The sequence below is a fragment of the Littorina saxatilis genome, linkage group LG17, assembly GCF_037325665.1.
Source record: "Littorina saxatilis isolate snail1 linkage group LG17, US_GU_Lsax_2.0, whole genome shotgun sequence".
Lineage (NCBI taxonomy): Eukaryota > Metazoa > Mollusca > Gastropoda > Littorinimorpha > Littorinidae > Littorina > Littorina saxatilis.
Window position 1 is genome coordinate 4,705,243 of NC_090261.1, and position 15,367 is coordinate 4,720,609.

A 15,367-nucleotide genomic window follows, 5' to 3' on the forward strand; every position below is an offset into this window, starting at 1 on the left:
CATATTTGTAAAACTTCAAAAGTACAAAATCAAACATTACCCCAGCATTTGTCAACATTATTTTTGAAAATGGACTGGAGACCTTTCATTTCCTTGCATAAAGTCTTTACAAACTAAACAGTCAATGTTTCAACTGTGTCATATGATGCAACCTTTGAAAAAGTTAACAGTCCCTCACAGGCCTCAACCACTGATCAAGTCAAGTTACTTCTGCATTTGAGTGTCAGTTCATACCATGATAAGCTGAGAGACGAAAAGCTGAGCGAAACAGAGATGTGTGGCAAGTTCATTGACTTGGAACATGGTTCGTATCCTCTCATCACAGGCAGTGCCCAGACTCCAGCCAGCCAAGCCTCTCTTCTGCTCCCACTCCTTCTTGATGAAGAAAAACGTATCCCTGTACCAACAACACACACATCAGAGGGTAAATTTACATAGTGCAATATTACATTTGATTGTGATAGTCTTAATAGACGTGTGACCTTATTTAGATTTTATCTGTAAATTTATTCAATTTAAAGATGACACGGACAACACTTTAGGTCAGTGTTATTGGAAGTATGATAGGTGTGCTTGTTATTACATACGTGAACCTATGTTTTATGTTTTATGTGTGTTGTCCTTTTGTCCAATTGTTGTTATAATCGTTTACAGGCAGGCAGGGTGTGCCGAAGAAAATTTTCCATTTTTATGTAACATTTTAATGGACAATAAAGTGCTGTTATTATTATTGTTAATGTTATTGTTATCAATATCATTTAGAAAACTGCGATGAAAGAAAATCTAAAGGAAAGGAGTATTCTTCATCAGAACTTGTAGCAAAGTCTGTGACTTACAAAATCAAAAAACAAGAAAGGTAAGTTGTTGGACAAAATTGACAAAATTACGTTACATTCACAAATATGTGGACCCAACAGTCTTTTAAGTGGACAGACAAACAAATACCACAATAAACTTATCTTGATGGAATTCAGTTTTCGCCCACTCGCCAGGAAGCCGAGCGAATGAATGATTGTATTGGAACGTTGGCAGTCACTTTGTTTTTGGATCTGTTACTTACAAGTTACAGTACAGTTGACATCTGATAGTCCACAGCATACAGTCAGTTTATGAATTAGTGTAGACCTTTTTTCCTCCCCTTTCCCCCCTTTTTTTGGAGGGGGGGGGGGGGGGGGAGGTTAAAGCTAATAATAGACATGGAAGCAATGAAGCAAGAGTATAATACACTTGAACACATGAAACAATATTCCTGGAAGTTTTTGGTTGCTGTACTTGTTATTCCTTGGCAATGTTTTCTGCTCATTTGAAATCTGCCCCTGAAAAATCTCTGAAAATCACAGAGTGATTAGCCTAAAAGACCAGGGGCTCTCATGTACGTCGGACACCGTACATACACGGATATTTTTTCCCAATGTCCTATATATTTTTCATGCAAGAGGACATAATGCCCCATTGTTTTTGTCGCAAAGTGGTCATTGTCCAATTATGCTTTCATTTGATCCGGACATTGTCAGCACTTTACAGTAGTTTGATTTGCTATTGTATCGATGTTTTGCGAAGCGATGTGTCTCTCCAAGCAGACAAAACTTGGGGAGACTTTTTTGTGCTTTTAATGAGAAGAGCTTCCAAGAGTCGCAACTCTGAATGCTCCAAGCCTCTTGACAGTTGCCTCCTTTTGCGTTTTTTCTCTCAGGAAAAGCAACATGCCGCAGAAACAAAAATTGGTGCCAGAAAAAGGCCAGAAGCGTTTGTATTTCAAATCTCTGCCCTCATCAGCGGCTAGTACCCCTGAAACTGAGCTCCGACCCAAAGAACAAACTGATGTTACCATTTTGCCAAGAAAATTATTGTATTTGTTCTGTTACCTTTGTGACAAGATACTAGTCAAGTTTAATGAAATTTACGTTTTGTTGCGAAAAAAAATTTCCTATTGATTTATTTTTGTTCAGGACAAATGTCCTATCACTTTTGCAATGTCCAGGACATTTGTCCTATGCCACCTCTCATGGATGTAAGCCCCTAAAAGACATCTAATTCTTCACAAGTTATTAATTATCATTCTGTTGTGCAAGGAAAAGCAATATATGTATTTCTGTTCACAGAGATGATCCACCGATGTGCAAAATCGTACCTCTGTTTCTTGAAAAGATGAAAGCTTTTATCGTCTGGAAAATTCCGCCTGTTCCACAACACTGACTGAAAGGATGTTTCTACCATGGAGTTGTTGTGGATGCTGGAGTTCTGTAACATAAAGAAACACAAAATATGTGACAAACTTTGTACATGTATCAGCCCTGAAAGTCCAACAAATGGTGCACTCGCCTTTGGCTAGTGATTCTGAAAAATTTACTAACCACAGAGCAAACTTTACTAGCCAAACCAACAATTTGTTTCAGCAACTTTACTCGCATTTGGCGAGTAGATGAACATTTCTACTCGCCAGTTACATGTTTATACTCGTCATAAGTAAATTACTCGCCCCTTTCAGGCCTGTGTATATGTGTTCATCTCATATTACTGCTGAAGAAAGTAAGCTATTCTAATCTTAATCAACCTTTATCCCTCACAGTAAAATGATGACAAAATTGTGCATTCAATTCTTTAAAATGTAGAAGAAATAAATACAGAAATACCAAACAGCCGAATCGTGCCTTTGTTCAAGAAACTTGAATGTTAATCTATAGAATAACGAAACAGCTTTCCACAAAATTGAAATGATTATCTACTTGAAATGGAAAATGATCTGCAGGTAAATATTTCTAAGTCATTTTATCACACAAAGTTGATGTATTATTTGTTATCTGTCCAAACGATATAGTTGAAACAGTCTTTTGTGCCTGCTGTTGTTGTTCTAGCCTGCAAGTACAATCGGCTTAATCTTGCCAGAAGAAGCTGCGGAAAAGGAACAAATAATGAATTGCTTAATTCATGGGAGCCTGTCAAAGATAAAACATGTAGGTTAGCTCCCCTTCCTCTATTGGTAAGTATGATAGACTTAAACAGCACTCTTCAGAGTTAGCAAGACAAAGCTTCCGGTTGGTGGCCACTGAGTGATGAGCCACACGTCCCTGAGTTGCAAGCCAAGGCAAAGCCGAATCAGGCGCTTCCGCATGCGCTGTTAGGGATAGCAAGACGAAGCTTCCGGTTGGTGGTCACTGAGTGCCTTGAGTCGTTCCGCTCACGTCTCCGCGGTAGCAGTCCCCTGCAGCCGCCAGTGGGCAACCCCTAATCCCTCAACCCCTGTACATAGTTTTAAACGCCTCCCAACCTATCCAGTTCCTGCCCTTTCTCAGTGCTGGTTTTTTAAATTGTCATCCCGATTCCAAGAGGCACACACCGCATCCGGAATCGACAAGTGACATCAACGCGGGACCACTTACGTTTATCAAATAAACCCGGTCCCAACGGAGAGAAGAAGAGAAGAGTGATAAACCACACGTCCCGGAGTCGCAAGCCAAGGCAAAGCCGAATCAGGCGCTTCCCTATGCGCTGTCAACAAAGGCAAAGCCGAATCAGGCACTTCCCCATGCGCTGTCAACAAAGGCAAAGCCGAATCAGGAGCTTCCCCATGCGCTGTCAACAAAGGCAGAGGTGGAGCAGAAGCATCGTTTAAAAAAACTTTTGCAAGTTGAAAAGCCACGAAAGGGGACTCCAAAAACTTGTAGTTCGCAGATTGCTCATGAGACGGAGCAAAATCAGCAAAAGCTGATGGTGGAGGAACAGCAGAGGAAGATGCTACCGCTACCCCCTCAGGGAAATAGTGCGTAGTAACCTCTGCTGCTTAGTGCCAACAAAGATGGCAGCTTAGTCGGAAGTCGAAAAGGTGCATCCCCATCTACTTCAGAAGCTTCTCCTTCCACATCCTCATCATCCTGTTCAGTAGTATCCCAACATTCATCTAAGGGATGAGAACCGGAAACCAATCCCGTTGAGGCGACATGTGCCGAAACCGGAAAAGATTGGGAAAAATTCCCTGAAGCCGGAACTCCGTGAACGGATCCCCCATCCACATGCCTCCTGCCAGCTGAAACACTGGGAGAGGAAGTGGATGCAGCCTGTGTAACAGCAGCGGAAACCGCAGTAGCGGAACCGGAAGCCGAAGGCTGATGAGTGCCAACTACCAACACAGAAGTGTTAGCGGCGGAAGGCAATACCATCCTGCCACCGGAAGCCGCAGCCGCAGAAGCGGAAGAGGAACCAGCAGTGGATTGGTAAGCATCAGCACCGACCGGCCCCATAGAATGGCAACCGGAAGATCCTGTTGTCCTACTACCGGAAGTAGCGGACACATGCTCTTCACACCCCAACCCGTACCCACGCACGGCATAAGGCTGACATGAGGAATGAACCTTTTGGCTGGTATGCACTTCCGCTAAAGCAGAAACTGTTGCCGCAGGTTTGCGTACTTCGCCAAGAACACCTCCTGCCGACACGTAAGTGCCGAGAGGACCAGGAGGTGCTGTTGTCTGAAAATCAGACAAAAATTTGTCGAAAGGAGTTCCTGACGACGATTCCAACACCACTGTTGGTTCTGCAACTACGTCAGCAGACGTAACAGTCGCAGCTGGTTCTAAACGAACCCGCGCATGAGACTTAGAATTTCCAACTCCTGACGGGAGGGGCAGTGAAGCAGACAAAGCTATCTACCGTTTCGTCGCTAACATGTCATGAACCTCTGTCTTGAAAGAAGACAAAATAGCCAGTAAGTCGGCTTTACTCAAAGATTGCTCAGCTTCAGGAGCCTGAACCTTCTCCGATTTGTCAGTTGAGGTAGGTTTGCCATCAATAGAAACGAAAAAGGATTCTTGAGTCTCCGGGTTGAGAACGCTCACTATGGACAAATTCTCACTAAGAGAATTTTTCTGAGAGCTACGAGTAGTTGTGGCCGTAGCCGCTTTAGCTTTAGTTTTGCCTGAGTGAGACCCTGGAGAGCTAACCTGCTTGGCAGAACTCCGAACTTTCTCTTTATCTTTCTGCTTGTCAGCCATTTTGAATCAAAAATGAACTAACAACAACAAGATGCAAAACGCTAAAATACGCTAAGAAAATTCTCTGAATAAGAAAAATAAAAGCTCTCACCAATTCCTGAAGAACAATGAAACAACGTTACCGAGATTCGATGGTCTTCACACAAGTAAAGACCAATGGCTAAAGAAAAGCCAGAGCACTTCAAAACACGTCCAGCGCCGTGTGTTGAAGGAAAAGGAATGAGTGTCATCGGTATACATCCTGCGCATGCGCGGTACACCGGTAGGGGAGATAACCACTACGGACCATACCTTATATGGCATGTGGTTTTTGTTTTAGAGTTATCTCCCCATGTAAGAGTGCTTCAATGTCTTAGCAACCAAACGAAGGTATTGCTATCTATGTGAGTTGGGTAAGAATATGTAATTTAAGTGGGGAGTTTTAAAGGGGGGGGGGGGGGGGGCTAAATGTACAGTGGTTATGAATAGAGAGTCTAAGAACCAATGGTCTACAACGGGAGGAAGTCTTTCTTTCTTTATTTGGTGTTGAACGTCGTTTACAACCGTTCAAGGTTATGTCGCGACGGGCAAAGGGGGGAGATGGGATAGAGCCACTTGTCAATTGTTTCTTGTTCACAAAAGCACTAATCAAAAAATTGCTCCAGGGGCTTGCAACGTAGTACAATATATGACCTTACTGGGAGAATGCAAGTTTCCAGTACAAAGGACTTAACATTTCTTACATACTGCTTGACTAAAATTTTTACAACCATTGACTATATTCTATACAAGAAACACTTAACAAGGGCAAAAGAAGAAACAGAATCCGTTAGTTGCCTCTTACGACATGCTGGGGAGCATCGGGTAAATTGTTCCCCCTAACCCGCGGGGGGTGGAGGAAGTCTTACATTGGGGAGTCTTAAAGGGGGTTTCACTGTATTAAAACACACAACCTTTGCCCACAGACAGTAACAACTAACCAGGAAACAACACTTACACTGTGATCCTCCACATTATCAAAGGCAACTTTTATCTGCTGGTGAAGTTGAGGGCAAAAGTCTCGAACCCGCTCGTTTTCTGACAGAAGCCGCAGGGTTGAACGATCAAGCCGCTTGAGAAGTCTGCAAAGAAACCAAACATGTATACACAAATGTGTAATTCACTTAAAATAAAAGTTCATCTTAATTAAACAGAAGAGAAAATCACTCTGCCAGATGTTACTTTCAGTTTCACTTCATTCAACCTTAAAAACAAGCAATTGTCAAACACTAAACTTGTTAAAGGACCTCAAGCCCAAAATGTCTGTGCATTAATCACTCTGCACAACAATCAAGATTTATCCTGTGCTATTAGGTACTTATGACTATTCCAAATACATGTACAACCCATTGGCATACGCTCCCTCCACTTTGACTGCATGTTAGGGTTTTTTTTTACATGAGCAAGTTGCCTTCGTTTCCCCACTGTGCACTTGACGTGGTAGCGGAGAAATGTGGCCACTACTAATATTGTTGAAACCGAATTTTGCAGCAAGCACAAGTTTATTACACATATCAATGAGATATTTATGTCTTGATAAATGGTCACTCCATCAATGTGCAAACATGATTTGACCGAGTTGGGTTTGTCAGTCAATCAATTGATATAACAATTAACATTAAAAGATCACCATGATACTTACTCTGTCTGTTTCTCCAACACACAGACAGCAAAGTAGACAACATTGTGTACTGTCTGGAAGAAGTTTCTGTCCTCAATATCTGAAACATCAAAACAGCATTTGTAAACAGTGATACAGACACATGTGTTTTTAAATCTATGACAACGGATACAATTATATATATGTATAATGTGTGAGGTGAAAATAAAAACGGTACATGTCCATCTTTTTTCATCAGCAGTACTCTCAAAACTTTGTATCCCCGCGTACTGTATGCACTAGAAGCCCAAAAAATGTACTAGAAATGCATGGCTCCCCACAGAGCGCTGATCACCTGCTATTACTGTTAGGATACATTTATGGGTAAAATAAAGTGTGAAGAAAAACAAGAGAGAAAGAATACTGAAAATAGGCACAGACAGTTGTCAACTACATGATGATCATAAAAATCATGACCTAAACAAACAATTGTTACAGATATAAATACAGCCAGTTCAACATTTACATGTGCTACAGTGGAACCCCCCTGTAAAGACCTCGAACATTCTGAGAAAATCAGGTCTTAAAAAGGAGGAAGTCTTAATTAAAATGGCGGTAAATTTACAGAGGTTGTGAACAAAAAGTTTGAGAAAACAGGGTCTTACAAGGGAGGAAGTCTTAAATTGGGGGGGGGGGGGGGGTCTTAAAAGGGGGGTTCCACTATACTTCTGAGCAAACACTGCTTACCATCAGCGAGGTTTTCCTGCTCCAGGGGCAGGTCATCCTCACTGGTCTGTGCTATCAGCAGCTGTGCCAAGAAGTACAACTCCATGGACAGGTTGGGGAAAAGGTGAGCTGGAAACAAAATATAAGTGGTACTTTGGTAAACACAAGAATCAGAAAATAATGCAAGAACAATTAACCACTTACTGTCATCTACATAAACAGATGGGACTAGAACAGTAGAAGTAGTACTACTACTAGTGGTGGTACTGGTACCAGTCGATGGTACAAGAATTAATAGAAGTAAGAACATCAAAAATGAACAATCCTAGCATATATAACCACGTCATGTCCCAAATAGACACAAGTTCTGGCGACAGAAAAACCAAGTTAGCATAGCGAAAATAAAGCTGTTTTATGGCAACACCACAACTCACTAGCAATGGTGTTGACACTCAGTTTATACACTTAAAGCCAATAGCCTTAGCAGGCAACCTCGTTCTTTTTCATGGGCATAATTTTGTTTACTTAAACTTTCCATCTTTTCAGTTGTTAGTTCAGAACAGCGACTACGAGAAGAAGAAACAAGAACACTACCAGTACCACAACCAGCCCAAACTTACCATCAATACATGCAGAGTAGAGGCGAACAAAGAGGTGGAGGACTGGCTTGTGGGTGACTTCCAGTAGACTGGCTTTCACCAGTTTAATGACGCTCATGGAACCGTCCAATGCTGGTTTTTCAGGGGTGCAGGGGGACATGAGATTCCCAGCAGACAGCGGCCATGCTGTTCCCCCCTTAGAGGGAGTTTTGAACTGGTCCCCGCAGTCTGGAAGCCTGATTCTGTGCAAAGTCACAACTGAAGTTAAAGCCATATGTACTCGATGACTATACACGCTAATTGCTTTACCAACAGCTGGAGACATGCTAAATTAAGTTCCCTGCAAAATATTGTGGTCTAGGACCCCTTCAATGTTGAGATATGTTAATTTTCATTTTGATCTGGATCGTCCTATTTATAGATTTGCCAACAGAGGTAGCGTTGACGCAAGGGAAATAACTCCGCGTCTTTGTTTACATCCAAAGTTTTTGAGACTCTAAAACAAGCTGTAATGCATGTATATGGTCCGCGCATGGCGACATATCGTCATTACATGGTCTTATGGTGCGTTTGACATCGATTATGGGCAAACTACACTTTGTAAACACGGGAGCGCGTACATATGCCTTTAAGCTTTAATTCAATGAGATGATACTGGCTTATCCTTCCAGTCGTTTATATTTCGCTTAAATAGTGGATTGAAATCTCAACCCTAAAATCAGACTGCATACTCTATGACACAAAATGGCAAATGTGATCACCGAGAGCGAGACGAGAGATTACCCACAAAAGTCAATCTGCGTTAAAATTACTATTCCTGCTTGATAGAAACTAATTTTACGAATAACAATGCAACTAAATTTATGTAAATTGTAATACAGTGGACGCCGCTTAACCCCTTCACTGCCCAGCACATACTAGATACGTGGTCATGTTTGGTTTGTCATACGCCCATACACGTACTAGGTACGTGGCATTTACATCAGCATTTTTCAGGACATTTGTGAAAACTAAATGGGAGGTAACCACTGTCCCACTTCTTGTAGGTGTTTAAACACAGTTCTTTCCCATGGACCGTTCAGATAAGTTAGTACCACATGTTAAAAACATTTTTAGAAGTTTTTTCCGATCTAGAAGATTCAAAATGGCGACCGAAAGTCAGACATCAACTCGTAGACATGTTTTCAAATAATACAGTGTTCTGGAAGCTCCACAAGAAGTGATTTATGGATTACCACACAGAAGAATACTGTTAAAGTGTTATGGGCTGTAATGTGACTGCCTAATGTTTGACACCAGTTTTAGCTGTGTTTTCTGCGGTTTTACGTGCTGCAGTGTGTGTGTGAAAGTTTGGAAACTGTAATTTTTGCCAAAATGGTCATTACATCAATTTTTACTATAACAATCACAAACAAAGTCCAATGATCATGTTAATATTGTTATCAGCTGTACGGGCCAGTGGCTGCGCTGCAGAAGACCACTAATTATATCTCAAGATCTGGACTCCAAGTGTGATCGGCGATCGAAAAGAAGAAGAAGATCATGTTATCAGATAATAACCAAGGGTGTAAGCAAACCACACGCCAAAGATCTAAGAGATATCTCAATAAATGATTGAGCAGTGAACAGATGAGTGAACCTACCGAAGAAAGCAAAATTTGCCCTCGGGCACAGCAATACCAAAATGCTGTTATACTGTGGCAGTGAAGGGGTTAAAACACTGCGGTTAATAGAGCCAGCCGCTTATAAAAGCCGATTTCAGAAGGTCCGGATTTATCACTATATCTTATGTATTAGAAAAAGCTGGTTAATAAAACCAACCCGCCGCTCATTAAAGCCAGTTTTCTCAGAGAAATCACATAGTTTGTGACCAAAACTCACATTATCTTGTTCTTGTAATCGCTCAAGTCATAGGCCTATTTATGTCCACGCTCACGCGTATCACGAAGTAACCGAGTTCAGAAAAGAATGTCAGTCAATAAAAACCGCACGTGTTGAGTTCATAAATTGTGTAGCTTTGATCGCGTGTTGTGTTCATGACTAAATTAAATCAGTTTACTGTTTTTTATCGGATTGGCAACAAGAGGGATTGAATCAACCATGCCGAAAAGAAAACGCCAGGATTTGACAACAGACGAGAATCTGGAAATTTACAAGAAATTTAAAGATCTTCCTGCATGCAGCTTGAGGGAAGGTGCAGCAAACCTGGGGGTGTCCAGGACTTTGCTAACGAACATTTTGAAGAACGAAGAAAGGCTAAAACATGAAAGCGCCGAAAAAGATTCTCCAATGAGAAAACGACAGCGGTTTGGTAAAGACAGAAGTTGAGGAGGGTCTTCTCAGATGGTTTCGGCAAATGAGAGCCAAAGGAGCCCCTCTTCATGGACCGCTGCTCTGTGATAAAGCTGAAGAATTGGCAAAAGCGTTGGATCATCATGAATTTAAAGCGACAGATGGATGGTTCACTAGATGGAAGCAGAGGAATGGATTGCTTTTCCACAAAGTGCATGGAGAGGCTAAGGACCCGCCTTCGATCTGGTCTGGAAAGTCGTGGTTACTGCATGGAAGAATTTAAACCATTCGCAGACTCAGTGAGAGAACTGATGTGGAAGACGACCAACAAACAAACACTCATAAAATCGTTCTTCTCTGCCGAGTAATGATTCGTGACGGTGACAGTGAAATTATTGATGTACCGAAGTGATCAAAGTACACGTACATGTACATAATTAAAACAAAAGTTCAACATCCTTCGTGAAGTTTTGTTTACATTCAAACAAGTGTAAATGACGAAAGTGACTGAGTGACGTAAACAAAAGAGAAGATTTTTTTCTTTCTTTCGAAAATGACGTATTCCTGGACCGCCGGTTAATAAATCCGCCGCTTATTAAAGCCATTTTTTGTCGGTCCAGAAGTGGCTTTATTAAGCGGCGACCACTGTACTGAAAAAAACACAAGGCAACACCCACTTCAAATATATTGCTGTCAAATCATTCCTAACCATAGTAAATTTCACAAGAACTATAAATGTCAGTTTTAGACTATCAAACCATACAGATAATACAGAATGTAGTACAGTGGAACCCCCTTTTTAAATTTAAGACCTCCAAAAGTCTGACAAAATCAGGTCTTTAAAAGGAGGGAGTTTTAACCCCTTGACTGCCTTAGGACGGGTATACCTGTCCTGCACTTGTGCATTATTTCCATGATTAGATACTAAAAACAGATTCTTGGTTGAATTTCTTTTAAAAATAACATAGGTTTTACTTTTCTACCTACTGCCAGTTTGGAGCTAGAATTTTTTGTGAATTATTACACCCCGAACTCCAATATTCCCTGGCAGTCAGGAAGTTTTGATTGGCAATGAAAGGGTTAATATGGGGGTAAGTGTATGTACAGCTCTAGGTAATGAATATGAATAGAAAGTCGTAAGTTAAAATGGGGGGTTCCACTGTTAATAGTGTTATACAAACCTTTTAATTGGAGACACAGTTCTTTCCGGTACTTCAGCATTAGACATGGATGTTGCATTAGCACTGCTCTCTTGTTCTTCATGGTTTCTGCCTCCGTTCATATACCCATGAGGTAATGATGACAGCTCCACACCGCTTGAAACCCTAGTAGTAGTAGTAGTAGCCCATACACTGGTAGTGGTATTCCACACAGTGTCAACAGGTTTTGGAGAGAACACCAGATCCGCTTCCAACTTGTGCACAGAATTCAAACTAAGCTTGCGAATGGTTAGGTTTGAGCTTGGCCCAGTGGAATCCCGTTTGCCACTAGGCAGTGGGGCAGTGTCCAAACGAGTGTTGATGACATTGTCCAAAGTTTTTTGTTCATTTTTACTGTAAGAATTACCAGCTGACTGCTTTTCATGGCTGACAGCTGTGTCAATGTTCTCCTTCTCTGAGTCTGTGTTCCCACCCTTGTTATGAAATGCGGGAAAGTCTTGTGGGGAAGAATTGTTGAGCGCCGGGCCAGCTTTCTTCCCCCATGCGTGGACAGTGTCTCCAGGCGAGTCATCGCCTTGTTGCTCAGCAACTACGTTTACCATCTCTGTCTGAGCCACAGCGGTATTCCTATCAGATGTGAAGTCAAGTGCAGCGATGGAATTTCCCGTAGCCCCTGGTCGTCTGGAAGCCTGTCCAGCAGATGAAGAGTTGGGGATGCCTACCCTTGCCCTGATCTCATTGTAGACAGGAGAAACTAGTGTGTTCTGTGACATGATTGATGAGGGTTTTCTCAGGTCTGCTACTGCAACCGGGCTAGAATGAGAAAAAGATCAAAGAAGAGATTCAACATTCAATGTGTGATAATAATAACAGAAAACAAATTGCTCTCAGTCTCATACTCACAGGTACAAGAATATTTTATGCTTGAACTGAGTGATACCTGGTTCATTCTACGTGAAAGAGTTATTTGTTTACCATACAAATAAAGTTTAAAAAAAGAAATATTTTCAAAAACAAATTAAATTTTAAATAATGAGGCAGAGTGCTGAGAAACAAAGGGAAGTAAACCTTCTAAATGCATACATGTGTAATACTAATAGAGTAATTGAGAGTTATGCGTAACCAATCTCCTGGCAGTGGCATCTGAGAGAACAAAAAACATTGAAATGAACAAGCAACATTCATCCTCAAATAAATGAAAGACTAACAAACAAACAAAATATGATGTGTACACAAAACCACATCTGGTAAGTCCTACGAGTATGCTAAAGTAGGTGTGAATACATATCTTCCAAGTTCAATAAAACTATATGTCTTTGCCCAGATATAGATGTACCCAAACAGACGTTAATGAAACATGTGGGACAAGTGTGTGAGCAGTTTTACCTGACAGGAGGAAAGTCGTCAAAACTGGCAACACTGTAGCTCTGAGAACTTTCACTGGCGTCATTCTGCAACCAACTCCTCTGCTTCTTTTTCTTCTTCTTGCTTCCCTTGCAGTTTCCTGCTGGTGCTCCTTGAACTGCGGAGAAGTCTGAGGATGTGTCCGTGGTACTGTCATGTCTGCGCCCCTGCAGAAAGTCGCCCAAGTGGAGAGCTTGACTGGGAGTTGGGCGGCCGCTGCTCCTGCGCCTGTCTGGTGTAGAATGGGCGTTTGGAGACAGAAAGTGCTTTGGGTTCTTGGCGCCCCCTCTGCTGTCATTTCCAGAATGATGCCTAGGGTGATAACTGTTTGAATCATGGTGTGATGCCGATGACAGACTACTACCTGAGACGGAGTCAGCATAGGTGGAATCTCTAGGTCTAAGCTCTGAGCCATTGCCATGATTGCAGCTGTAGAAACTGGAATCTGAACTACCTGCTACAACTGAATCATCCATTGACGAGGGGTAAGACAAAAGTGCTGCACTCTGCTGTTTAACATTTTCTGGGTCATGGGAAAAATGTCTACTGTGTGAATTGTGCACCTCACTGCTGTCCAGTTCCCTCACACTGGAATCAGCACACTGTGTCAGTAGTGATCTATGCAGCTCTGGGCTGTTATCAACAGTGCTGAAGCTAGCATTGTCACTGGCACTCTTTGGCTTAGATGTAGAGTCAGACGCTGTGTCTTGTTCCAGGGAATCCTTGGGTGTAGGTCTGCCTCTATTATCTCCTCTTGAATTTGGTTTCCCAGCAGGGGAGAATAAGTTACTGCGCCTCGCCTTCCGGTTGCCATCCCCAGGTCTGTCTCTAGGCCGGTGCTGTTTTGCAGGCACCATGGACTGAGGCGTTTTGACAGGGGACTGTGCCACGCCATTCTCCAGTATTGGCACGGTGTCTTCACGCAGTTTGTTTAAAAACTCTGGTACAAAGTCATGCTTCAAGCTGGAATATGGATCCAGCTTTTCCTTGACAGATTCCTGAATCAGAAAGAAGGGATCTTTATTGCAATTTTACATGGGTAAACAATGCTATAAAGAGCAGACCTTTCAGTTATTCATTATAATTTACTTATCTGTTTATTTTAGGGTTTGTGGGTATGTGTACGTACCATGATAAACTGCCCATTATTACAGGATATATACAATTATAACAAAAATATGTTTGGGGGTAAAATATTATAAACACATTATTCACAGATCTATATTGAGTGTCAAAATTAGCTCCATTAACAATCAACATCTCGTACTTACCTCCCTTGAGCACAACACTGCAACAGCAGGTTGATTGCTCAAAATTTTATTTTTATAACTCACATTAACCGACAAACCGCACCAGTTTTAAATACAATAGAGGTCGTTTGAATATCTATAACTCATGAAATAATGTACTGTGCAACAACACAACCGCATGTAAAATTGAAAGGATCGCATTCGCAAACAATGACACTGCTGACGAGTCTTACTCTTACTGTCTTAGGTGGAAAAGTTGCTGCACTGAAGTTAACTTGTTAAGTTGCAAAAACAAGTATCACAACTAGCATATTTTTGTTCCGATCATTAATATAAAAAATATACAAGATTATTCTAAGTTTTGCAGAAAGCACATTGCAATGATGATTAGTTTCTGTCCACAGTGTACACCGTGACTGTAACATTTTCATGAAGTTTTGATCCAGCTGTGCCAACGTGAAAGTTCAACCACAATCCAATCAGCTATCAAACCTTATGATTTAAAGTCAAGGTCCACATTTATACACAAATCTAATACTCACGTCTACGGTCTCTCGGCATAGCCATTTCACCAAATCTTCAGGTGATACGATTTCGGTCAGCGCCAGTGCTCGCAAGGTAGCCATCTTGGTCTGTTTTGAGTGCTCCCGCTTAGTCTCGGTCTCGCAAACCTAAACAGAGGTTGGACCGTGGATGGGCTGGCCGAGACCAACGCCGCGCGTGCAGAAAAACGTGTTTGACTGTTTGTGTGTACGTTTTGCACTTTTGTAGTATTTGAGTCGGTACTGTGCATATTAAACCTAATTTTGGGGGGGTTAAATAACCGCAACGACTATTTATAATATTGTGCATGATTTATAATATTGTGCATGACTGACAGTAAGTCAGTGTTTTGCTCAAGATCAAATCCACAGGCACATGAGTCATGACACGAGTTTGAAAGCAACCCCGGAATAACCGAATGGGGGTTCGACCATCCCTTTACACCTACTGCCCCTGGCCGATCAGTATTGGTGATTTGGGTCCACTAGAACGTCCATGTGTTGTCAAGACTCGGCGAATCCCCTTAATTGAAGTTCGATCTATTTCCAGTCACTGAACTTGGGCCGTGGGCACACCGACTGACACAACTGCCGAACCGCCGTGCACACACACACCACACACACACACACACACACACACACAATGTGACACACACTGACATACCGACAGAGAGAGGGAGACGGGTTGAGGGGAGGGGCTGGTGCTATGACACTACTGGGGCTGATCACATCCTTTTAAGGGGGGGGGGGGGGGGGGGGTCCAAGTTTTTTTTAGGGACAATTCGACG

At 42.0% G+C, this 15,367-nt stretch overlaps 1 protein-coding gene across 1 annotated transcript; it reads right to left on the reverse strand.

Annotated features, from left to right (window-relative positions):
- Window positions 1–1,299: 1,299 nt before the first annotated feature.
- LOC138952645 (uncharacterized) lies at window positions 1,300–14,673 on the reverse strand. The gene is made up of 10 exons (XM_070324346.1): window positions 14,580–14,673; window positions 12,770–13,785; window positions 11,798–12,196; window positions 7,953–8,173; window positions 7,354–7,461; window positions 6,649–6,727; window positions 5,965–6,088; window positions 4,350–4,466; window positions 2,198–2,241; window positions 1,300–1,327 (listed from the first exon to the last, which is right to left on the reverse strand). The coding sequence occupies exons 1-10, from the start codon at window positions 14,661–14,663 to the stop codon at window positions 1,300–1,302; spliced, it is 2,220 nt and encodes a 739-aa protein (XP_070180447.1). The 5' UTR covers window positions 14,664–14,673.
- Between the last annotated feature and the right edge of the window lie 694 nt (window positions 14,674–15,367).

Bases quoted from the DNA above. Each gene is read 5' to 3' on its own strand.
- LOC138952645 (XM_070324346.1), bottom strand. From the start codon at position 14,663: ATGGCTACCTTGCGAGCACTGGCGCTGACCGAAATCGTATCACCTGAA. The intron at 7,462-7,952 runs GTAAGTTTGGGC...TTTTGTTTCCAG, and splicing joins CTACTCTGCATGTATTGATG to CTCACCTTTTCCCCAACCTG. The intron at 6,089-6,648 runs GTAAGTATCATG...GTTTCTTTGCAG, and splicing joins GTGTTGGAGAAACAGACAGA to ACTTCTCAAGCGGCTTGATC.